General features: G+C 47.9%; 1 protein-coding gene across 1 annotated transcript; it reads right to left on the bottom strand.

Annotated features, from left to right (window-relative positions):
- Nucleotides 1-267: 267 nt before the first annotated feature.
- Nucleotides 268-25,169, bottom strand: dnah2 (dynein, axonemal, heavy chain 2). Its single transcript, XM_049742031.1, has 88 exons — nt 24,749-25,169; nt 24,320-24,444; nt 24,096-24,200; nt 23,668-23,984; nt 23,418-23,582; nt 23,112-23,340; nt 22,720-22,830; nt 22,406-22,641; nt 22,130-22,321; nt 21,382-21,539; nt 21,207-21,294; nt 20,937-21,142; nt 20,722-20,851; nt 20,468-20,650; nt 20,192-20,400; nt 19,739-19,885; nt 19,507-19,663; nt 19,312-19,421; nt 19,108-19,237; nt 18,847-19,035; nt 18,627-18,771; nt 18,354-18,546; nt 18,095-18,295; nt 17,850-18,006; nt 17,562-17,736; nt 17,307-17,470; nt 17,081-17,242; nt 16,903-17,006; nt 16,686-16,842; nt 16,520-16,602; nt 16,276-16,456; nt 16,061-16,199; nt 15,767-15,984; nt 15,610-15,702; nt 15,411-15,536; nt 15,238-15,348; nt 14,988-15,176; nt 14,808-14,911; nt 14,547-14,736; nt 14,280-14,460; nt 14,073-14,200; nt 13,842-13,994; nt 13,651-13,776; nt 13,363-13,581; nt 13,172-13,289; nt 12,833-13,107; nt 12,610-12,762; nt 12,323-12,475; nt 12,130-12,221; nt 11,864-12,062; nt 11,534-11,758; nt 11,358-11,462; nt 11,099-11,287; nt 10,937-11,022; nt 10,738-10,868; nt 10,521-10,670; nt 10,282-10,449; nt 9,902-10,202; nt 9,672-9,804; nt 9,466-9,605; nt 9,190-9,400; nt 8,998-9,114; nt 8,767-8,908; nt 8,519-8,688; nt 8,332-8,448; nt 8,101-8,265; nt 7,900-8,022; nt 7,673-7,821; nt 7,512-7,578; nt 7,255-7,405; nt 7,020-7,168; nt 6,796-6,929; nt 6,589-6,733; nt 6,302-6,501; nt 6,097-6,223; nt 5,829-6,015; nt 5,489-5,637; nt 5,226-5,409; nt 4,960-5,150; nt 4,698-4,889; nt 4,453-4,637; nt 3,981-4,215; nt 3,728-3,876; nt 3,171-3,285; nt 2,385-2,561; nt 1,885-1,959; nt 1,675-1,825; nt 268-1,586 (listed from the first exon to the last, which is right to left on the bottom strand). The coding sequence occupies exons 2-88, from the start codon at nt 24,381-24,383 to the stop codon at nt 1,432-1,434; spliced, it is 13,755 nt and encodes a 4,584-aa protein (XP_049597988.1). The 5' UTR covers nt 24,384-24,444; nt 24,749-25,169; the 3' UTR covers nt 268-1,431.
- Between the last annotated feature and the right edge of the window lie 23 nt (nt 25,170-25,192).

The raw sequence follows: 25,192 nt of genomic DNA, 5'->3' as shown, positions 1-25,192 counted from the left end.
GGCTCCACTTCAGGAATCAAATGTCGGGAGATGCTATGCGTGCTGCTAATCGTATTTTCCCCGAAGAGAACGAAATTTGAAGCAGCTAAGCCCCGAAGGTCGTCTAAACTTGATTCGAGTCAACAGTGTTATACAGTCGCATAATATACACCGCGTAGTACTGGTAGATGATAATCAATCAAGTTGACGATCGTAGCAATTAGTTTTGCATTTTTGGGGACACCAATAAAATTCAAATGATTATCTTGGAATATTGTATTCACATCATTTTCCATTTGGATTGTTTTTTTTTTTTTTTTACTTTTTATGAACAGTATATTTTTTAAGCACATTTCTGTTGGAATTAATTTGACGCCAGTGCATTTGCATTTTTTTGAACTCTTATGTGCAATACTTAATTGAATCACAAAATATTTTTCCACATCTGGCTAGGATCACCCATTTTGAAAATTCAATTTGTTTGGGGGAAATCAGAACATACGTAAGTACTGTTGGAACACTTCTAAAAGCAGTGCCAATGTTTCTTTTGGGTTCTTTTAAGTGCAGTGGTTCCAATTAGTTTTACCCTGGCTAATAATACCACAGTTAAACTTTTTGGGAAGAAAACCGCATCCATCTTTTTTTGGGGGGCCTACTACATTCCAGTATTTGAATGTTGATCTTTATGGTCATATACTTACTTGGAGAGCCACATATGTTGTTTTTTTTATGGCGGTACTTAGTGGCAAAAATCACAGTAACCTCACAATTCTGCAAATCAAATCCAGGCTTTGGCTTCCTCCCACAATTTCAAAACATTTTCAAAGGGTCTAAATTGTCTGTAGGTATGAATATTACTGTACATGTGGATGCGGTTGGCTGACATGTCCCGGATGTATCCCGTCCTCTGGCGCAACGTCAGCTGCAGCTCTCCAGCGATCCTAATGAGGACAAGCGGAAGAGAAAATGGACGGAATTTGAATTTGAATCTCCCACCCACATGGAGACCACCAGTGGCTCTGCACAGAATGAGCCTGCTCTGATAAAGAGCCTCTTCAAGCCAAAGGAAGTCTGTTTGGGCTTTCAGGGGACAATCCTTGAGTCTGAATACGACCTTGAACCCCCCCCTCATTGGCTCTATTCTTCTTCCAACTCACTTTCTCCTGTGCCTCCCTGACCAGTGGGGAAATGTGGGCCTGAAAGATTGCGTCTTGCCTGAGAGGCTTCATTAAAATTCATTTGTTTGAATAGCTTCATTTTTTCCCTCCCCTCACAGCTTGGACTTGGTCAAAATTTGCATGAAAATAGACCTCCCTCACCTTGATTAACCACTGCATCTTTTTTTTTTTTCCAGGGAAAGGACTTTGTGGAGGTGGGGAAAAAAACTAAGAAAAGCAAAAAAAAAAAAAAACAAACAAAGAAAGTGGATGGTGTCCAGAGTATGCGAGTATGTCAGCTGTCCAAGCTCATGAGGAGCGCTGTCCCCCTCTTGATCCAGTGATCCGGATTGACATTGCCGGATTTCAGCTCCACGGCGATCACGAAGGAGGCCCTGCCCGCCCCGCCCGATCGTATGGGAAAGTAGTAGCAAGGGCACAGGTACATGTCTACAAAAACAGAGAGGTGAAAGTATTCAGCCATTAAATATAATTGCACTGAAAAGTAGGAAAAAAAAAAAAAAAAAAAGGCCCCTACTCTTGGCCATCTTCTTGCGGTTCTCCACGGGCTTAAAGTTGATGGCGGGGATGGAACACACCATCTGCATGGGCCTGGCCTCCACCAGGCACGTGGCCTTTTTATCCCAGGCGGCGCCCTCCAGGTACAAACCTCGCACGTACACGCCATCCTGGAGGCCGACAGACAACCGGTTAGACGTTGACTCGGGGTGGGAGGGGAAGGGGTTACCTTTGGTGGGTTCTGGATGTGAGTGTCCTCTAGACTAGACACTGTAAAGTCCCATGATAGGGTGTCAACTGAGACCTGCATAAAAACAAAAGGCATAAAGCAATCAAAATCAATGGTTTGGTATTAATCCAATGACTTCCAGCGAACGAGGCACCTTCGCACACAGATTACTTCCCTCTGATACATCCAACACGACATATATATATAAAATAGCTGCCATTCAGGACTATAAAGCAGTGCTTCTTGAATAGTGGGGCGGGCCACCCTGAGAGGGGGGTGCAAATGTTAATTAGAAAAAAAAAATGATGCAGAGTACAATTGGGTTATACTGCCCCTGGTGGCCAAGGTAGGAACACCAAGTAGAAGCAGCCCAATGAATTGAACGGAAACATTCAATTGTTTAATTATTTACATGTGAAACTTATGTTTTCAATAATATACAATAACATAGCTATTTTTCTATTATTGATGAAAAAATGTGAAACTGCCACCTATGTCACCTTGTTTTGACGGGCGGCCGACTGCAACACGGCGGTGAGGAAGCCGTTGGGGAAGGTAAAACCGGAAAGCCAGAACAAGACGGGGGGCTGCGCCAGCTGGGCCCAGCGTGAAAACTGAAGAACCCGCTGGCAGAGGTCGCGGGTCCACGCTGCCAGGGGCTTGAGCGAGGGGTAAGCCTGGTGGAGCGAGACCACGGCACTTTTCAGCAACTTTGCTTGCTAGCTTGGAGTCAAAACAACAATTAGACGCCGTACGGGATAACCGCGTGGACGCGGAAGTTGGACGGCCAAGTCATTCTTAATATTGCTGCCTGATTCAAATGAGCCTCGCACAGATGAGAAAGGAAGAACGTGAAGCGGAAGGGAGAGAAAAACAAGCAAGGGATGGCAGTGAGAAATGAACTGGAGAGTTTTCTGGCACGCAAGCAGTCGGTTAAAAAGAGACAAGCCGAGCTGAAGGCAACGGAGCTAATAGCTGTCCAGTGCTCCTATAAAATGGAATGCACACACACACACACACACACACACACAGTAATAAGCCTTTGGCCGGCGCTCAATAAGCTCAGGGTCCTTTTCGGAAAGTGGGGCCGGCCTAAAAAGCTTTAGCTGCTTATTACTCTGCGATTAGATCCACAGATGCTGGCTTTGTTGGTGCATACGCTCCACTGGAGTGAGAGAGGGCTAAATACATTTTTTAATAGCAGAGAAATAGGAGGGAACGTAGGGAAAGGTACACGTCATGCTTGAGAATATGTCAGCGTGTGAATCGCATATGTTGTGTGTCACCTTCTCCCAAAGCGGCGGGACTCTGGCGTCGTACATGCAGTTGAAGGTCTCCTCCAAGCTGGATGTCATCACCACCAAGCCTTTGATTCCCTTCTCCAGCTCCAGTAAAGATGACCTACACATAAACATTCAGATGAAGTGGTGCTTGAAGATTCGAGGGACCGGTTTTATTATTATTATCATTATAGTTACAAGTTGAAATTTAGATTTAATATCAAACTAAGATGGCATCCAATTATTTAAAAACTATACAGTACACACTGACACAGACAAAATATTGAAATAAAATCTGTGAATAGTATGCATATATATATATATATATATATATATTATTCATATATATATATTCCTACTTCAGTGTTAGGAAGTAGAAGTCTATTCTTTGTTTGACTAAACGTTGACTAAAATTATACTTCCTCCTAGTGGCCAAGACGGGCACACCAGAGGAAGCAGCACAACGAACGACTACAGTGCGTTGTTTTGATAAATATTACAGAGGGCTAATTTTTCTTTTTGAAAAAACAATAAAAACATTTAGACTAATGTTAAATTTGTACTTGATCATGCTCAGCAGGGCGTTGTATCTTTGGATCTCTTGCAGCAAAACTACATCCAGGGGTGTAGGATCCAGGAAGTGCGAGCTGGCGCTTTCATAGTCAATGATGGCCGGAATGGTCTGACGCACATCCGCCAAAAGATCTAAAACCTGGAGCCATTACAAAGCCAGCGTTTGGGACGGCAAAAAAAATACGGGCAAATGTTTTGTTCCTGTTAAAGTTGTCAGAACTAGCAAAGGTGTTTTGGCCTCACCTTGTCCTCACGACTGGGACCGGCCCCCGCCGTACTGGCACTGGTCACCTGTGGCTGCAGGGACAGAAGGGTGTCGAACAGAGACCTGGTCTCAGCGATCTGGCTGGCAATGTCGGCGTTTGGGTGCTGGCCAAACAAGTCCGGGTGCTCGTGGGTGGGCAGCATGTTGATGAAGTCCTTGTAGGAGGACAGGGGACCATCGTGGGGGATGTAATAGGCAGACAGAGTTGACAATCTAGGAGTGAAAGGAAAAAAAATTGCTTCAGTAACAGCACACATTGGCCGACAACGATAACAAAAATTCAATTTCCAAACATATTTGAATTGTTTGTGGTTAATTGGAGGCTGCTGAGTCTAAAAATACATTTCATGTATGTTCTTGCCACCAAAATATGAGCTGACCACTTTAACTGTTTGGATTGGCAGAGATTGTTCACTTTCCGTCCACTTGGTGGCACTGTGTGTCACTAACTTGAAGTAAGCCTCAGTGACGGCAGCTTCGCAGAAATAGTCGTTGATGTACGTGGTGAGAAGGCGTCTGTCCCAGTCGTCTGTCACGTGACCTCCGTAGTTGACCTCGGCGATGAGATACTTGAGGGCGTCCCATGGTATCTGCTCATACTCGTTCAGGTACAGACTCAGAAGATTCTCGCTCACCTGTAGGAGAAACGTCACGGGGGTGATTTGAAATCAAAACTCACATTGGTCCTGATTTACCTCAAAGTCTGAATTGTTGAAACCGTAGATGATGTTCCAGCCCAGCTGCAGGAATTTCTTCCTTTCCAGCAGGATGCTGTGAAAAAAGCAGAGGGAGAAGAGCAGCTTCCTGTAGAAGACGGGTTTGGCGCAGCGGGTGAACTGAGCCTCGGTCACCAGGTGGTACAAACGCTTCATGTTGGCTCTCACGCCCTGCGGACGACAAAAGCCGCAAAGCCGTGACACGCGTGGACGCCTGCATTTTGCCGGCTCCAGGTTCTACCTTGGGCGGCTCCGTGGTCATCTTGATGCCCGCCTGCAGGATGTTGATGGGAAACTCAGGATGGGGCGAAGAGCTGAGCCATAGTCGAAAGTCTACGTGGGGCTTCTGGACCTCCAGCTGCTCCACTAGCTTGTCCAGCTCGGGCATCCAGGAGAGAGATAAGTGGCAGTTGGCCAGAAAGACCCAGTGACCTGGAACGGTTTAAAAAAAAAGGAATGAGCAGGAAAAGGATATCAAATAGATTTTACACAAAAGACGACAAGCACCCTTTTTGACTCCCTCTTCGATCATTCTCTTGGCGATGGGCGCCTGGCCTTGACCCAGAGAGAGCGCGTGGAAGAGTTTACTCATGCCGCTTGTCTCGGCGAGCTGCAGCAGGGCTCCAGTGGGATCCACGCCGGGAGATAAGACAAAAACCAGAGGAGTCATGCACGTGGATTCCTCCACGACCTGGAGAGACGACGAGCAAGGGCAGCGGTGAGCCAGAAGCAACAATTTGAAATGACCCAAAAAAAAAAAAATAACTTACAGCCTTCATGTCAAGAACAGGTGGCTCCACAAAGCGAGGGCCCAGATAGTTGACGATGAAGGTGGTCGCGCAGAACAAGACACGGTCCGGCCGCAGAGAACGGACGATGAGCATCCTCTGGAGCTCGTTACAGTTGTTCTCCCAGTCTCCTGTAGGGGGCGCGCCGGGACGCAACAAGTGCAAGAAATGCCACAAACAACAACAAAAAAGTCAACAAAATGTCTCACTCAGTAAAGTGCGTGAAGTTTGCGAACCGCCCGGTTTTGTTGTCGTGAATGCCGACCCAAATAATCAATCAATTAAATTTTTTTCCCATTCATCATAGTTATAATTCACACACCTGGTAGCGGGGACTTCTCAGGCTCCGCACTGGTGAACCAAAGCTTCCAGTCCCGTGGATATTTCTCAAATGAGGCCATGATGCCGTGGAAGTTGGCCAGCTTGTCCAATTCTGTGACATTGTCCCAGCTGGAATCCACAAGCCAGCTACTGCACGGATTTTCCATCTGAGCCCTCTTGTCAAGTACCTGAAAACACAAAGAGGAGTCCACGCGTCGTCACGGAGGGATCGGACGAAACCTTCGGCGATCCCAGTTGCCTTTTCTTACAATCCCGCCACGGAGGAAGAAGCTATACTCGTCCATGTTGAGTGTGCCGGCGACCTCGAGGATTTTGGCGCACATTTGGAAGCTGAAGAGGAGTTTGTGCATCTCAAACAGACCCCGGCAGGCATACCTTTAAAGAAACATCCAGAGAGGGGAGGGGGGGAGTGAACGATGACAATTGAGCAGCCTACCCCTTAAGGCGTCTTACTTGTACACGGCGTATGTGTGGTAGTCGTTGAGGTTGACGATCCGTTCCTCCAGTTTTAGGCTGCTCTTGCTCTTCTCAATGCTCAAGTTGAACAGGTTGATGTAAGCATCCAGTGAGAACTGGTACATGGGATCAATGCGGCCCATGTCGTTGAGGATGAAGAACAAGATGGACGCCCGCTGAGCACACGCACGGTAGGCCTGTGGAAAAACAATACAATGAATATTTTAAAAAACAGGAGTTAAAAATCATGATTGAATTTGCGGGGTGGTTGCTTGGTATCGGACCTCTCGAGCGGTGTCGATCTTGATTTCCGTCACTTCGCTGCGCTCCAGCTGCTCTGAAACCGCAGTGGCCGTCACTTTGGACGTCTGCAAGGTGTTGACCAGCTGCACGTCGTCCAGCAAGGAGCCGCTTGCCTCGTTCAGCAGCCTGTCGGACGCAACGTCAAAGAAAAAGCTTTTGGAAGGAGGGGAAAAAGCAAATGTCTTCACCTGAGGATCTCATCCTCCAGCTCCTGCAGGCTTCGCTTTCCCGAAGCGATGCTCATCACCAGGTTGTCCTTTTGTTCTTCCAGGTCTGGACGTTCCTTACGCACCACAATGCCGAGGAGTTGGGCTTCCAAACCCTGCCGCAAAACTCGAGGAGGTCACACTCGAGCTAAGTGAGCACTTGGCAGCAATTCAGATGAAATTTGAAACAAACAACAAGATCCAACCTGCTCCTTGACGGCAAAATTGACAATGGTGGTCTTTGTTGATGTCTCCGGGGTATAGTGTGGATTCGACAGTTTGGTGGTGATGTAGAAACGGAATTCCGGACTATATTCCAACTCCTTGTCGCCCAACTTCAACAATAGCCTGCCACCTAGGAACAAAAGCCAAGAACATTTATTTTAATCGTACGGCAGCCGACCAGTCCACCAAGAGAAAGTATGTCTGTGCAGGTGTGACCTATTCGTGTCAAGGACTTGTTGAGAACTGGGTTGAGAGACGGGTCCAAGTCCTCCTGGACGTTCTGCAGCAAGACAGGATTCCCAAACTGGATGGCGTTCTCCAGTATAAGCATGTAATCCGACATCTGAAAGTCGATTAATTTTAACCCCTGCGCACACACAATTAGTCAGATTAATTAATACATATAAAAAAATATATATAATTTTATTATTATTATTTAAATATTAGTGTTATCGTCCAAGGACGTGACTTGCTTTCTTCATCTCCATTTTCTTGATCCACTTCAGAGCTTGGCCTTGTGGGTCGACCATCAGCGGCCATCTTGAAAAAATAATAATAATAATATGAAATATTATATTTTACATTACATTTACATATGTACACACACATATATATGTATATTTTTTGTTCTGACCGGTTGCCACGGGTAACGATGACACCGTTCTCAGTGGAGAAAGCATCAGAAGGCAGGCCTTGAATGTTCCAGTCCCTGACTGCTGTGGGGTTTGAGAGGAACGTTGCAAAACTGAAGCCTGGAGTGCAAGGGATATTCTGGCGCTGGACCTGAGAAGGTAGCGAGAAGACCAAAATGGACACTTCTAGTGTTACACCATCGCAACACCTTCAAAATGTTGTTTTTACCTCTGTCATCCAGACTTCAAGCAGTTCTACTCGGTAGTTGGAAAGGAAGGGGCCCATATAGGAGAGAAATGACGCTGCCAGCAAACAATCTCCAACCAGGAAGCCCATGTTATCTTCAAGACCCTGAAAGCACAGCGTGAGCTCACAATTTTCTACAAGAGAGTGTACGTGTGTGCACGCGTGTGTGTGTGTGTGTCCTACCTTAACCGTCTGCTCCCAGCGGACACCCTCCCCGGCCAGACCTTTCACCAGCTTGTCGGCTCGGTCCAGTTTCACTTCCATCTCGTCCGACCTCCTCTTCAGATCTTCCTTGGTGGCCACTTTTTCCGCATATTGTTTGTTGAGCCGCGTCAGCGTGTCCGCCACCTGCACACGACCATCCCATCAGCTGTCCCTAATTTTATGGCCGACGGCCGAAAACAGCGCAGGTACCTCTTTCAGTTTGTTCTCGGACTCGGCCAGTTCGGCTTGCTTCTGTGCGAGTTGGGTCTCGGCGGCGTTGAGCAGCTCCCGCTTTGGCTCCACTACCCTGAAGACGCATCCGTAGACCTGCAACACATTTCTCCTTAGTTCCGTCCCAAATTGTTGCCGTCGTTGACGCACGGCGACGAGGGCGCACCTCCATGGCTCTGACCCACATGCAAAGCGACTTGGCAGCCAGAGACACTTTGCCGGTGATGTCTGGCTGGAAGTCGGGCTGCCTGCAGTAGTTGCCGATCCTCTTCAAAACACGGTCCGATATGTTTTCCTTGTCAAAGTTGATCAGGGTTTTGATAAAGTTGGCCTCACCTGCCACAAATATTTTCAAGTGAGAAAGCGTACGCCGTCCGCATTAAGATGAAAAAAAAAAACGTTGTCCTTACTGACCCAACTGTCTCTTGGCTTCTGCCCACGTAGGTTCCTTATTGAGAAGCGTCATGACCGCCTGCATGACCTTCTCCACCAGAGCAGGTGGACGACCGTATGACTTAATCTCTGTCATGTCCTTCTTGTTCAAAGACTCCAACGCCTTTGTTGCGGGCAAAATGCTCCAAGTTGCCGAGCAGATTTGCACATGGACGCGATCGAGTGGTCTTAATATGGCGAGTTGCGTAATACCTTGGTGGCCTCATCCAGGGCCGGCAGGGCTTCATCCAGCTCTTTCAATGCGGTCTGCGCCAGAGCTTTGCATTGAGCCTCCTCTGCTGAAATCTTCTCCTTTTTGGCACCCACCGTCTAATCGCGCGCAGAAACGCATTCTGCACAGTACTGGACGGGATTTGCAAGGGAACCCGTCTTTGGCGTCCTTACCTTCTGCTGAGTGTCGGCTTCCCTCGTCTGCTGTACGATGACGGTCAGGTACTCGTCGCACTCCTTCTGGTAGTCGGCCACTTGCCGATTGGACTCCTCCAGCTGCACGGTCATGGCGGCCACCTTCTCGCCCGTGTCGCTGATCTTAAAAAGTCCGTTTTTCAGCTTGTTGACCTGCTCCCCAAGTTCACAGCGCTTCTCTCCCAGAAGCCTTAATCGGCAAAGACAACCATTTGTAAAGCCATGAAATTGACACGAGTCCATCGCGGTTCCTACTTCTTGTATCCAGACACCAGCTCCAGGTAGTTGGTGGGTGTCACGTAATTATGCCTTTTCAGCTCCAGCTTCATCTTCTCCGAGCCGGTCACCACTGACTGATGTGTCGTCACAAAGATGGAGGCCACCTTGGTCTTGGCCTGTTATGAACTAAATTTAATGATCTCGTTTGGCAAGATGACACACAGACGTTGAATGTGTCCCACGTTCTCAGCGGATCCCAGCTCCAGCCCTTCCAAGTAGCGCTCGGCAACCTCCAGCAGAGCATCCTTGGGCCACTCGCAGAACCAGTCGATGGTAGTGCAGTTCACGAGAGCCGGGTATTGCAGGATTCGGTTTCTGCAAGTGGCAAACACTTCTGCTTGGGATGGGAACTTTTTTTTTGCATCAAATAAATTGTTGTGCAACTTCAGGAGAAGAAACGCGTGGAGGCTACCTGAAGGGGTCTCCCACTGGACTCATGCAGAGAACAACATGCATGTTGCTTCTGACCCGCTCTATCAGAAAGCTAAATAAAGAGTTGGGCGTCTCCAACACATTCTCCTTTCTAGCGGCGTCGGACAGGGCATTGCAGATCTCCACAAACTCGTCCTGCTTATACAGGTTGGGGACTTCTCCAGAGCTTAGGATATTGTTGATGTCCTCCAGGAAGGATTCGACCACAATCTGCGTATCGTTGAACAGGAAGACGGTGGGCTTGTTGTCCACACCGGTCAAACGGTAGAGCTTCTTAATATCTAGGGATAAGATGGAGAAGGTCCTTGTTTTCTTTGAGTGGATGAGAGGAGGGATGGAAGCTTCCTGGTGTCAGCTTACCTTCTCTGAATTCCAGCTTGCGGTACTGTTTGGTGATTTCCACCTCGAACACCTGGTACTCGCAGATGAAAGCCGCCATCCTGGACAAGCTCTGTCGACCCGAGCCCCCAACGCCCACCAGCAGCATGTTGCCCCTCGGCTGGCTGATCACGCGGACCACGCGGGTTACTGCCAACGCAGCAACGAAAAGGTTGGTGGAAACCCGGCAATGGCAGCAGGTGGCGTTCTCGTGTTCTCACTGTGTTCAATGGCGTCCCTGAAGAGGACCAAGTTCATGGGCACGACACCGGGCGTCAGGTTGTAGTCCTCCAGCTGGGTCTCCATGAACTTCTTGAGACTCGCCATGTCCAGAAGATCTTCGTACACTCCGGAATCAGTTAGGAAATCACCTGACGAGTACCAGAATAATCTCAGAAACGGCAACCGTGACGAGGCCATCTTTGTGAGAGTGCGTACCAAATACTGGGGGTTGCTTATCGGGGCAGATATTGTGGAAAACAAGGTCAAAGATGGAGCCCATCTTCTCCCCCAACAACGTGATGAAGGTATCCATGTCACTGCGGTCGATAAGTCGGTCGGAGAAAACCCTGCGAGAACATCGTACCAAGTAGCGCCAATCAAATCTCTGGACTCAACCGATGAGTGTGTGTAATACCTGAAGCACTCGTGGATCCACAGTCGAACCATGCTGTTTTTACTATCGTGGAATTCCGGATGCGATCTCAGCAGACCTTGAAACACCTGCAGTCAAAGGAATGGTCCAGGATCACAGAAATCAGATCGACACTGCAAAAACAGTCCAACGCGTGAGGTGTACCTTGGAGATATCTCTGAGGTTGAAGAGGTAGTGCGTCTTGGCCGGAGTAGGAAGGAAACGAGACGTAACGGAATAATACAGCTCCAAGGTAGCCTGGGTGACAAGCTCTCCGACGGGCTTGAGGTCCTCCTTAAAAACTTGAAGCTTCTGGTTAATCATGGTGCTGAAGATGCGCTTGATTTGGGAGTCCTGAAGGAATGACGTTTTGGTTTTTATGTGGATGTTGATCCAAACATGAAGGAAGGTGAGCGAAACCTACGTTGGGGAAGGTCATGTTGATGAGGTTGAAACGACTTTGCAGGCGGCCAGAAATATGAGTCCTTCCACCTCCGGGGGGACCCATAGCAGCCAGCAGAGACATTTTCTAAAAGTGGCACGCAACAATTACATCTACTTTTGGATTTCGGCAGAATCTCTCCATCCGTCTCCTCTCACCTTGACATACGTCGTGGTCTGCTTCTGACGGTCAAACCAGAAGCCGTAGTCGATCCAGAGGCGCATCAGCTCCAGTGGCGGTTGTGAACCAAAGAAGTCGTGAGCTGGCATGTTGAGGTCGTCCAGGAAACACAGCAGGTCTTTCCCGCCCACAGGGACATACACACCTTTGGTCCTCTTCTCTAAGCGGCTCTCCACAATCGCCTGGATGTTGTTTGAGGTGGTCTGGACAGACACAGAAACAGCGGAACTATCAAAAGACCCCGAAAGCGAGCATTGATGAATATAAATCAAAGTTTGACATTTCAAGTGTCCAGGTAGCGCACCAACCTGCGAGGACATATTGATAGTGAGCGTGGACCACTTGCCGGTGTCCAGACTATGCAAGACCCCGTGAATCACCGAGGTCTTCCCGGTGCCGACCGGCCCGCTGAGCAGCACCGGGTACTGAGCATTCACCATCGCCGTGACCAAGAAGTTGTAGCGGACCGTGTCAACTGTCGGAACCATAATCTTGTAGAACGGAGCGCTGTAAAAGAGGGATGATTTTTTTTTCGAGTGTTTTGTCTGGAACGCAAAGCTATCTTGTTACTCACTTGGGATTGAAGCGCCAGCCCTTTGGCAGTTTGTTTTCAAACGGAGCCCAGGATCTGCTTTTGGTGTCTACGTAGTACTCGTAGACTGTGTCCTAAAGGATGGAAAATGAAAACAAGAACTTGATTTGTTTTTTTGTTTTTTGTTACTATTGATGATGTTTAATGTGCATTCTCCAGATGCTCAGACAGGGACCTTAATGGGGAATGTGCCATCCAACTCCCGTAGAAAAGTATCCATCTTCTTGCGGCCCTCCTCATTCACGGAGGCACAAATGGACCAGATGAGGCTGAAGGTGAACCAGAGCTCCACGACCCGACCCAGGTTCTCCTCGTCAGACATGTTCAACTGCGGATGGAATGGAGTTGGAACATTAACTCATTCAGTACCAGCCCAGTTAAAAATGGATGTTTAATGTCTATAGTCGTCAATGGCAGTGAACGAGTTCAAAACAGGTCACGATGCGTTTTAAAATCGGCAACCTTTTTTGTGGTCAGGGCGTCGTAGAGGCGGCAGAGCGAAACGAGGCCGTTGAGTTCGGTGATGGGGATCAGCTCCTTGCAGTTTTTCTTTTTGAAGGTCAGTGTTTTCTCAATGAAACTGTCAAACAAAGGCTTCAGATGTGCCACCTCGGCCTGCAAAAACGTGCGAGGGAATAAATACTGCGCCGCGGCGTCGGGTTAGCCTGAAGACTTTGCGGCGTACCTTCTCACGTTTCTCCAGCCAGGACTTGACAAATGGCTTCCAACCCAGGTCGACGTAATCATTGTAAACCATCCCGCAGCGGGACACTGTCGCGGGAGAGGCCTGCGCCAGGTTCTCCACTTCAAACAGCAAAGAGACCTGCTCGGGCATGGAAATTCTCTCCCCGTTGATGAGCGTGAGCACCTTGTTGTCGTCCATGACAGAATTCATGCTCTCGATCCACAGCGTGTCCACCGGCCCGTCAAATACGATCCACTTCTCATCTGGTTTGTCGTCTACAAAAGTTCGGGTCGTCATATCTTCACGTGTCGTGACGCATCAGAATGTCTTTTGGTTTACCTGCGCAGGCCGTTCTCATGACAGACGAGAGGACTCCATCAGACCACTCGTTGGTGGCGAGGTCATTCTCACCATACAGCTCTCCAAGACTCATGGATTTTGGATTCAGGGGATAATCCTGAGGAGCAGTGAATGGTCATCACGCTTTGAAGACATGACGATATCAAGCCATGGGGAAAAAAAAAAAATACCTGCACAAGCTCGTAGCCGGGCTCTTCCTTGTTGCGCATGGCGATGAGGGAATTTTTCAACGTCTTCCACGTGACAGTCTTACCGCAGCCCGTCTTGCCCACCAACATGGACGAGTGTCGGGAGTTTTTGGTCTCGTAGAGTTGGATGACTTTTGTCACTGTGAAAGGAGTGACCTGCAGGCCTTTCTGACGAAGCTCCACCTGGATGGCTTCCTTGAGCTTCAAGAAGAAATGGCAGCTCAAAACAAAGCACATTTGAAAACTGTTTTGGAATGAAACCCGGCTCACCTTGCCGTAATCTATAACGGGCGTTTCCGCGTCAGGGAACAAGTCCTGGGTGATCCCGTTGAATAGCGGCAGGTCAGCTGACGTCAGTTTAGCAATATTCATATCTTTCATGGCCATGAGCAAGACCTGAGGACAGAGACGGGTACAAGTTGGGAATGGACAGAAAAGACAGACATTTCTCTAAGACTTACCTCTTCACCGGGGACGTTGGGGCAAACGCGTCGCTTCTTGCCGGCATAGCGAAGCAAGGAGGTGAGCGCCCGGAGGCCAAAGTCGTAATGGTCCTGTTTGGACAACTGCTGCATGGCCAGGGAGTAAAGGGTGAACACCTTCTTAGCTAGTAGCTGCAAACACAAAGTCACAAACCGAGCAGATGTTAGTTCACCGTTTTCAGATTGCTGTCGTCATTGCCGTGACGTTACCTTGCAGTCATTGAAGCCCTCTCCGAACAGAATGATCTCAGCGATTAGAGTAGAGTCGGGCACCACCATGGAGATGGGTCGGAACATGGACTTGAGGTTATCCGGAAGCTCGGAACGACCGGCGTAACCTAAGAAAAACAACAACGGAGAGTGGAAGTATCTCAAGAGTCCGTTTTCAGGAGAGCACCTTCTCAATCGTTGACCGACCTGGGTTCATGGTGATGAAGACGCCGCATGACGCCACCAGGGCGATGTTGTGTTCCTCAAACTGGAACCTGGTTTGCAGCGCCGACAAGGCGGACAGAATGGAGAGGATCTGCTGGGCCACCACGGACAACACCTCGATGTTGATTCGGTTGAACTCGTCGAAGCAGCCCCACGCTCCCGTCTGGTTCGGCCACGACGAGGAGAAAATTGATTATTTGGCTCGCCGAGCGACGGGACAAGTATCTTGCTCTCCTGCGGTCTTCCTACCTGCGCCAGCCCGGAGAACATGCGGCCCATGGACTTGTAATCGAGTCCTTCGGAGCAGTTGATGACGATGACGTACATCCCTAAACTTTTACCCAAGTCTTTTGTGGTCTCCGTCTTCCCGGTGCCAGCGGGCCCTTTGGGAGAGCCGCCTCGATGCAGATGGAGCGCCGTCGTCAAGGTCATGTAACACCTGAGCAGTCATACACCGTCATTGTCTATCTATTTCGGAGGATCCATCTCAACCACGAGAAGGCCAGCAACCTGTCTGTGAGCGGAGTGATGACAAGCCGGCCGGAGTTCCCCAAGTACTCGTAGCCGTATTTGAAATGCGTGTTGGTCTGCCGGATGATGCAGTTGTGCAAATCCTGTGGCGAGGGACAAATAAAAAATAGAATCTTTTTTGGGATAACCAGGAGGGACGTGATGGGCGATGTTCAGGACCTTCTCCCAGTAGAGTCTCAGCTGGCACAGCCACTCAAATGCGTTGACGTCGTTGCAGCCCGCCTTGGCCAGTTTGGCGATGACATCACGCGCGTGGACCTCCACTGTGACCAAGCCGACGATCTTCAGACGCAACACCTTGGACAGGTTGCTACGGATCATATCGGAGTATCGCCGAAGAAGGGACACCTGGGCGAGGAAAGGGCCTTTAATAAAAAATGCATGCAGAAAAAGTTGCACGTGTCAGCACCTGTTTCTTCATCATGGTTTTAAGAGGGCCCTTGTCGTCCGTCTCCTTGCAGCTAGCGAGGGATTGCGTAACATCCGTTGTCCACTGGATCTGGCTGGCTGTAATGAGCATCTAAAAAAATCCAAGCGGGTTAGTGAGAATCATCCTGAAATTGTCACCTGGTGGTTGTCTACCTGTCCTGGCCAGTCTTTGGACCACTTGTCCCTCTGGCTTTTCATCTTCTTGAGCGCGACCATGCAGTCGTAGAGGCAATTCTTGAGAGTGGCCCGCATGGCTACCTCAATATCGCACAGCCAAATCTAGACCAAATACGAGACCTTTTTTTTTTTTACAGATTTGCGGTCACGGTCGAGCTGTTGAAAACTACTGTACCTCCACAGCCTTGTCCAGTGGGACCGCCTTGATAAATTCCACCATCTCTCCATCCGAGGAGAACATGGCAGTGGCGTCCAACCTTCTGAGCACCTGCAGGAGACATAAACACACGACGTAAGAGATGCTCTCCTCCTTCTGTGTTCAAGCGACTCGCCTTTTCGGTGCGCAGGCTCTTGATGTTGTCAAAACACTTCTTGAGATGCGGCTGCATGGCCTCCGGGTTCTGCGACTGGCCTAGGATCTCCAGAACGTCGTCGTTGGACAGGAAGTAGAATCGTGGGAATATCTGCCTCTTGGTCTCCAGGTACATGTCCAGGGCTTTCTGGATCTCCTCTAACTTGCTATTCATGCTGGATAATGTCTCCTGCAAGCCTGAGCCATGACAGACCGGTTAAAAGGCAATTTGACGGTTCCGCTCAAGTCATCAGATGAAACACTTTTGAGATACCAGGATGGTGTGTTCCCTGCAGGGCGTTGTTGTTCTCATGGAGCCGTGTCATGATGATCTTCCAACTGCAACTGATCTCTTCAAATTCCTTGCACTCTTTCGGTAGCTGCTCCCTGATGTCCTTTCCTTGGAAAATATTCTGGAGGAGTGGAAGAATGGGAAAATCCAAACGGCAGTGGCGAGAGTCAGCCTCGTTTCGAAACGGACGGCTATACCTCAAGATAGATCCACTGGCGCTGCACCGTGAGCACCATCTCGATGATTTCCATAACTTGGGACAGCTGACGCTCCCAAATGTCCACCTCTTTGTCAAAAGCTTTGACAAATCGAGAAGCCTTCATGGTGGACAAGGTCACCTGGTTGTCTTCCAAGGCCTGGAAAACGTCCTCTGTGCCCCTGCAAGGTGTTTTGCCAATTAGGCGTCTCCTCCTGCTTCCATCTCTCACTTCTCGGCCTCACCTGAGACGAAAGTGGCCTTTCTCTTTGTAAGGTATAATATCCAGGGTCATCTCCTCCCACGTCTTGACAATCTCTTCCAGACCCTTCCAGGGAAATACATCAGAAGTATTAATTTTCCAGCCGGAGATAAATCCTCCCCACTGAGATTCGGGTAAGTAAGAGGGACCTGTTCTATGGAGAGTTCCTTGCTGGCGGCTCCGGAGATGGCGTTGATCTTTTCCGAATACTTGTCGAAACCCAGGGAAATAATCTTCTCCAGGTTGAAATCAGCACTCGTGGGATCAAAGGAGCTCTGCACCTCATTACAGATCTCCTTCCAGTGTCTGGAGGAGGCATTGGAGATGTTGACTCGAGCCACACCGCCGACGTCATCGGTACTTTACCTTTCTCTCATGGCTGGGTTCCTCAAGTCAGCAATAAGAGGGATGATTCTCCTGAATTGGTCAACCTTTTTTTTGGACACATCCACAATTTCCCAGTTCTTATCCTGCAAAGCAAAACATCTAAGGAAGGTCAAAATGGAGTCAAGATCAAATCCGTGACCATTGCATGAACTCGTACCCTGAGTTGTCTTTGGAGTTTGTGGAGGATTTTATAGATATCCTGCGCTTTGGTCTCCATGTTCTCAGTGCGAAGGGTGGCCAACTGTCCACCTTTCCATTCGTTCCAGTTGGTTTCCCACTCCTGCGTGACCTCCCAGACCTGCTGCAAGAAGTCCATATCCTGCGCCAGAGAGTCCAAATCAGCACCACGTTCTACTAGAATGACATTGATGGCTATGTCAGACCTTCTCCAGGGCTTGGATGGCTTTGGAAGGTTCCTGCTCTATCTTGAAGAAGCTCAAGCCATTCAGAATGAAGTTCTCCTCCTCTTTGAGAGTCTCAAGATGTTTGTGGTGCTCCGCGGTCATCCTCAGGGCCAAGCTGGTGGTAACGGCAGGATCGAACGGACCTAGATGTGAAAAACACTTTTGGTTGCATATCTGAAGAAAAGTCAATGTCCAAATCACACAGAATTAAAAAGAAAAAAAGGTGTGTGGGACCTGAGGTGTTGAACTCCTCCATAGCGGTGAGGACTTTCTCATTCAGCTCATCAGAGGAGCTGAGCAAGTCGCTCTTGAAATTATGCTTTTGTCCTTGCAGCATGACGTCGCTGTCGGCAAGAACCTGCTGGAACCACTCCCACTTGGTGTTAAGCGTCCCACGCAGGTCTTGAAGCTGAAGAGAGAAAATTGCAGATGTACCGAATTAAGTGACGGTGGTCAACTCTTCAAAAACTGAGCGACGCGTTCCATTTTTTTTAGCATTTTTCTCGTCACACGGATGCTTACATTCTGATCAAGAGGGAAACCATATTTGTCCAGAACAGCAAATTGTTCATGGATTAGATCAATGCCCGCCTCTGTCTTGGCTAAACTGCCTTGGAAGGACTCCAGGAGCGCCAAGCTCTCGCCGAGTTCCGCTAGAGTTGCGTTGGGTTCACCCAACCTTAAAACATAAAAACCAAAGATCTCAAATCAGTACTCGGATAAACAGAAACGTTCCGTTCGTTGGGTGTCACTCTTTGACGACTCACCTCTTGGCGTTCCGATTCATGGAGGCGTGCATGTCTTTGAGGGAGTTGCCGGCGATGCGGACGAGGAGCTGCATGAACTTGGTTTGCCAGCGGCTGCAGTGCTGCACCAGCGAGGTCTTAAGCGGCGAGCAGTCCAGCACAATGAATTGGAAGTTGGTGACCGTCTCCTCCTGCTGGATGCTCGTTTCGATTTCTGTGTACCTGAGTTTCACGGTGGTCTTAGAGCAAAATTCACCCGACGGGAATATGGCGACGGTACCTGTGGATGTCTGCATCGAAGGAGGCGACTGGTTGATTGAGCTTTTGGTAACGTTGTATGTAGTTGTCCTTGTTGGTCTCCCAAATGTCCCGATACTTGTCCCAAGTTGTTAAATATTCCTTGAGATGGCTGGCAGTAGCTGCCATCCCTGCACCAACCGCAGCCTGAATGCCTTTTATTTCTTCATCATTTTCTACGCAATCAAGATGGAGAGTTAAAAACAAAGGCAGCCCAACAGAAGAACAAGGCGGATCAATTAGTTTGTCCCCAAACCGATGTTGACGTGTATGGGAGTCTCGTGGGACTGTTCGCAGGAGAGCAGCTGGGGCAGTCGCTTGAATTTAGAGACGGTGTTGATCAGCTGAGGTAGAACGTCCAAGATCTGACCCAGGTCTCGGAGAGACGGCGAGAACTCAACCTGGACGTTGGACGCACCTTTGAGATGTGCGTGCATTTGACAGGTTGGAGTGAAGGCCGATACGGTCGCTCGTACCCTGAGATCGGATTTGAGGTCCGATTGGCGTAGCGACAACAGCACTCGGAACAAAGGGGTGGGTGAGGACTTGCGGTCTCCGTTGATGGCCTGCGCTAACTTCTGCATGGAGCGCTTGACGTTGGTACGGAGGGCCTGCTCCAGCATGTGGTCCACATTCTCCGTGTATGTGACCCAGTGCACCTGAACCTGCAGCGCCGAGGTTACATCATCTTGAGAAACGCCTCTTATTCAAAGTAAAGGAATGTGCCCGGAACGGACCTCGAGTCCATCTTTAGCGAAGGTGTTGTGGATGTCGACCATGATGTCAACGATGCGCTGAAGAGCACCGCGTATTTGATCTTGCTGTCGCAGCCGGTGATTTCTCTGGTCGTTCTCAAACTCCCAATTCCTGACAGCGATGAAACGGAACCGATATCCTGGAAGTTCGAGTAAAGCCGCGCTTGATACGTAACGATCGTTCACCTGTAGAGACTCTTCCCATCCAGCCGAACAAGAAGTGTTTCGCTGATCTGGCGGCAGAGGTTCATGATGGTCAGATTGGATGCTTTGAAACCGTCAACTATCACCTGCAACTGAAGCAGAAATATGAAGGAGACTTCAAATCAGGCACTTGAACTCGGCTGAACATTCCAACGAGACTCGGTCATGAATTGAAACCTTGGAAATATGTTCGATGCAATCCTTCACAAAGGTATTGGAGGAAATTTTAAACATCCAGAAGAGTTTGGTGAAGCCCGGTTGAATCTTTTTGTCAAGGATGTGGATTTTCTTGGAAAACAAACCCAGCTCGAGGGGAGAAAGCATTGCGATGATCCTGCCACACACCAGGTTAGACACACGGTAAGTCAATACAAAATGGCGCTGGAGCAGATTTTCGGTGTCCGCTGACCGGTTGTAGTCCCGGGCCAGGTGCAGCGCTCGTTCCCTGAGGCATCGGAGTCCTTCGCGATCCTGGTAAATCTCGTTCACAAAGTCTGGGATGTCATGACCCTGGCGACTCCATAACTTGATCTCGGCAAAGAGGTTCAATAGATTGCTGAAGGTAGGAACAAATAAATCAAACGAGAATGGCACTCATGGGCGCCCCGGTGAGTGGTGATGACTTTGCAGCAGTAATGGGTAAAACGAAGCTTCAAATTTGCTTCATGAAAAGGTGGGTGTATTTTTCAGTCCTCTAGGTGGCACTGCCTGTTCAACATTGGGCTAAAAGCACACTGACTTTCCATTTCTTAAACACTTTTATTTAAACCAACAGCGCCATCTGGAGGAGTGGAAAAATACAGCTAGTTTATGAAACAAATTTGAAGCTTCATTTTCCAATCACAACTTTGCAGTGCCCCACCTGTCAAAGTTGACCTCGATCCGGTTGTCCTTGCCGTGCAGCAAAAGAGGCCGCTCCAACTTCTTGGTGTATTGCAGCTCCAGACTCTGGTGCCACTCGGCAAACCTCTGCGTCACCATGTCATTCAGAGTCTGAATGGATTGGTCGTAGAAAGTCCGCACCTGCTTGCAGATGTGTGACTCCTTCTGGACGGGGATCTTTTGGAGCACCTGATTGGGAAACGCAGATGGGAGTCATACGCGCGGATTGATCAGGAATCGATTTGTCCGGACTCACCTCCATGAGGCTTTCCAAGTGGAATTTAACGGCCCTGGCTCGGTGGGCTTGACCAGCCAAAGTTGGCAGGTAGTCGGGGATGGCGACCTTCTTCTCATCAATTTGTCTCATGAGCGTAGCGAGCTCCTTCTTGAAGATGCCATAAATTGCATCCACCATCTCGGTTATTTTGCTCTTGATGGACTGTGACGGGACAGAACGCACACGATTTTATTTAGTCATGTTGCGATGTCTTATCGCTACGAACAACTCACATCGCGGGCAGAAATGGTTTTAAAAATGTCCATCAGCCGAAGACCTTCCTCCACAGAGTTCACGGTCTGGAACACCGAGGTGATCAAGTTTTGAAGCATTATGTCCAGATCCTTTAAAAACGCACGGAACCTGAACACAAGCGCACATGAAAACTTAGGATCCAAACCAGACTTGAATATTTTGGCTTTCTTCTCGTGGCAATGCTCGTTCCTACCTGTTGAACTCAATCAGCCATGCCGTGTTCTCCACCTCCAGGATGCCTCGGTCAACGGAGCGAAGGATCTGAAGGCCGTGCTGGAACTTGGCCTCGATCTTCACAAGGGAGAGGGTGTGTTCCGGGCCCTGGTAACCGCTGAACCACGGCAAAGGTCTTTGGTCCCCGTCTTCCCAACGGGCAAATTGCTGCTGGGTGTTGCACACCTACAACAAAGTCATCGGGAGAATTTGAACGAATTCAGAGCGGCGCATGCAGATACAAAATTACCTCAACCAAGTCTTTCATTCTTTGAATGCAGGCATCAATCGGGACAAAAATATTTGTTTGGTCCAGCGTCCACCCTTTTGGCGAATTCCTGAGGTGTAAAAAGAGTGGAAATGTATTTCGAAAACACAACGAGAATTCCAACTCAACGTCAATTTGATCGGCTTCTAGGTCTTACTCGTCGTGCACCTTAGAGATTTGTGAGTACATGTTCTTCCAGGTCAGACAGCACTGGATGCAGGTGTTAAGGTCTTTCTTGCTGGAGATCACGTAGCCTGCAAAGATCCTGTCCAATGAGATGGTCTTGATGCACAGGTTGATTATCTCATAACTCATCTGCACACACACACACAATATAAAGATTCATTTTGGGAGCCGGTTAAAAAAAAGTGTCTGGTTCAGACTTGCTTGGAAATGAAATAATATATTATTATTATTACATAACAATATTAAAATTATTTGTACTTTGGACTGTTTTACGGCAAATTCTCGTTACTACTAACCCTAACCCTCTGTGGTTTGAAAGCGTCTTTCTACTTCCGCGGTCCTCCAGTGGTTCGTGGCGGTATTGCAGGTGGATTGGAAATGGAAAACTATTGTAACGTTTTAAAAAAATAAAATGGACTCATTATTTAGACTTGATTTATTTTCCCAGCTAATTTTGTGACTCATTTACCCATCCAAATGATGTCAACTTTAGCTGAGATTCCCAAAATAGACTTACAGATGCAAATCTAGCCTCCTTCGGTGCAAAATAAAATAATATTCCGCCAAAGCAGAGGTCCCCGAGTTTTGGTCCCTTGGACAAAACCAGTTGAAAACGCCTGTTCTACAACTCTGCGCTATCGATTTGAATTCGATTAATAGTTCTGCCCTAATAAAGAGCCACAGAAATGAGCATGACTTTTAAAATAGCGCTGACGTACCTTTAGGAAAAGGCCCGTGATGCGCTCCTTGGTGTTGTAGTGGGTGGAGTTATTCCAGATGATGCGAATGATATAAATTATGTGCTGCAGTTTGGGAGCCAGTTCGCTGATGTTAAGAGTACGCAATTCTTCGCATGGGCCTGCTAGTAAGGACAGGAAGTTCAAGTTGGATTGTGCCTCCATTGACAAATCCTGGGCAACAAAACAATATTATTCACTTATGTCTGTGAGCTGAAAACAATAATCAGTTTTAAAAATAAAAATAGAGGACTTCACCTGAAGTTCCGAGGACAATTTGGTAAAGCGCTTGACATATAACGAGTTGGCCAGCTCCAGTAGTTTCTGAATATGCCTGACGCCGGGCTTCTGCAGCTGCTTACTCATGTCTTGTAACTTTTTGGAGTGACTCTCCCAGTACGCGATCTCCTGGAGCGGGCCGTTGTTGTCGTTCCTGCCCGTGTCTTGTATGTTCAGCAGCTCCTTGATTTGATCCGACCAGTGGATTAAGACGGCTAAAAATGCGGACGAGAACGAAGCGCATCAGGTTGGGCTGTGATGAACTTTGTGGGTTTGGTCATTCGAATCCTTACATTCCATCCTCTGCACGAGACGGGTGTCCTTGCTGCCTTCCGCGGCACTGTCGTTCAGGCCTTCCATTGGGATGTACAGCACTGTCTTACCTTCCTTCTTACTGACATTATCTGTTCAAAACGGGATAGACAGGGCATTACACATGGGAATTTTGATTTGTGTTTTTTTTTTTAATCTATAAACCATCTAAATATGTTCAGTGCTTGAGAAGTACAGTCCACATGAGTGAATACGGCCACCCAAGAAAAAAAATGGATGTTTGACGTCAATGGCAGTGAACGAGTTCAAAAGGTAGAATGGGAAAAAAGAAAACGATGGCAAATTGATTTTTTTTTTCCTTCAAAATCATTGAGCTCTCCTCCCAGTCTAATATGATGATCCCCGTCGGTACCTGTGAGGATGGCCAGATAGGTATGCATGCCGTTAATGTAGTTGTCCTTGATGCCCGCTTCCCACTCGCTGCTGATGTCATTTTCATCCGAATGCAAACTGGTCAGAAAGTGAAGCAAGCTCTCGGTGGGGTCGCCCTGCACCGTGCTGTATTCGACGACTTCGTAGAAGTTCTCCGATGTAATCACTGTTCCAGGCTCACGGATAAAGTAGCCCAGCTGCTCTACCGCCTGGAATGAAAACGGATTTTCCAATAAACGTTCAAATGAAAGCACAACGGGGTTCAAAATCCAGTCGTCCACTGTACCTGTGTGGGAACGGTGTATTCCACCTGCAACGTCAAGCTCGCGTCCAAGTAGACCATCAAGGTAGGAATGGAGGTGTCCTCGATAAAGTGTTCGAGTGACTTGACATTTTCCTCCTGCCACGATTCTTTGGTGACACCTGAAATATCCACGCGACGGATGAACTTCTACAAAAGAGGAGGCGGAGGCACTGATTGAAATGCCATTCGACAAAACAGAAGAGAACAATTCCAAAATAAATTCTAGTTTTACATCACAAATCTTCCTTAAGATTTCTAAGGGGTCGATTTGTTCAACGACTTCAATGGGACCGGCGTCCTCGTCGTCAATTTTCTCCTCGTCGTCCATTTTCTCCTCGTCGTCGTTCTTCTCTTCCTCGTTGTTGTTGTTGTACGAGCTGTTCTCTTTACTGTCTTCGTCATTGTTCATGCTGTTCTCTTTACTGTCGTCGTTGGTGATTTCAGTGTTGCTGTCATCGGCGGGGCCGTCGTTGCCTTCGTCCTTGGCACCATTGCTGTCGTTGTCATTGGCGTTACTCTCACCTTCAATTTCCTCCGCGGTAACTGGAGCTGAATAATGAATTATTCGGCAGAGGGTCAGCCATAAAACACCAATTAAACATGACGGAACTAGAAGCAGATTTGTATGATATCTGGAGTCATTTAATGTGAGGTACTAACTCGTATCTTTGTCAGCATCGTCTCCATTGTTTTCCTTGTTTTCCATGTTGTCGTTTTCAATGTTTTCATTAGCGTTACTCTCATCTTCCTTCTCCTGAGTGGTAACTTAAGCAGTAACACGAGAAGACAGAGTTAAAAGTTATTTTAAAAATAGAGAAAACACACATTTGACATAACGATGCTACAAGGAGGAGACTTCTATTCAATTACTCGATACAACTTACCGGCATTTTTGTTGTCATCTTCACCCTCAGGTGTTTTGGTGACATCCTGGCCTGGTGACTCCATCTCACACACACTTTCAATTCGACAAAACAAAGGCAAAAAACGTCTCACAGATGTGGAGAAACTACGAGAAAGTGAGAGAAACATTCATTGAAACTCACACTCAAGCCAGACTTTACGAAGTTTTCGAGCTGCGCGGGACAACAGGCGCGTCAATGTCACCATAGTAACCACACGAAACAAGGCGACTTGAAGTTGGCTTCCATAGCGCAGCAACATTTACACGGTGATGTTTGAATTCAATTCAGTTGAATATTTGAAAATTGGAATGTTCTAGACGTAGAGCAATGGTGGCGTATTTTCATGGCAGACAAACAAAGCCACAGAGTGGACAGCAACTCTTGGTGAAAAACATTTTCCAAACATACCTTTCCAGAAAGTTTCCCTTCTTTTTCTTCAGTTTTCATTGCAAAAAAAATATATTTACTATCGTCGAATAAAACTATTTGACGCAGCTAATTTCCGTAATGGTTGCAGGTGCGGGGCACATCCATGCGAGGAACCGATGACGTCATAAACATGTGCCGTCATTTAATGACATCACCCAATGATGTCAAGTGGTTTTATTTTAGCATAATTTGCGTGTTTATAATGTGATTTATTGAGAGCGTAGTTCGTTAACAGTGATAAATGTGTATCCGAAAAGGACAGATTTTTGTTGACAAAACCTCAGTCACTATAAATGACCGTATACTTTGTAACAGAACAGAATACCGTATATTACTATTTTAAAAAAAGATTGACAAATGTACATTTCAGGGACAAAAAAATATATTTAACATTTAATCTTATGTATACTCTGGTACATTTAC

This window comes from Syngnathus scovelli, chromosome 1 (genome assembly GCF_024217435.2).
Source record: "Syngnathus scovelli strain Florida chromosome 1, RoL_Ssco_1.2, whole genome shotgun sequence".
Lineage (NCBI taxonomy): Eukaryota > Metazoa > Chordata > Actinopteri > Syngnathiformes > Syngnathidae > Syngnathus > Syngnathus scovelli.
This window is presented reverse-complemented; position numbering and strand designations above follow the sequence as displayed.

What these genes read in the sequence shown, in the direction of transcription:
- dnah2 (XM_049742031.1), bottom strand. Translation starts at nt 24,383, where the DNA reads ATGGAGTCACCAGGCCAGGATGTCACCAAAACACCTGAGGGTGAAGAT. An exon ending in CCGTTATAGATTACGGCAAG is followed by an intron (nt 13,582 to 13,650) that starts GTGAGCCGGGTT and finishes TTCTTCTTGAAG; the next exon opens with CTCAAGGAAGCCATCCAGGT. An exon ending in GTCCCAGTCGTGAGGACAAG is followed by an intron (nt 3,877 to 3,980) that starts GTGAGGCCAAAA and finishes TAATGGCTCCAG; the next exon opens with GTTTTAGATCTTTTGGCGGA.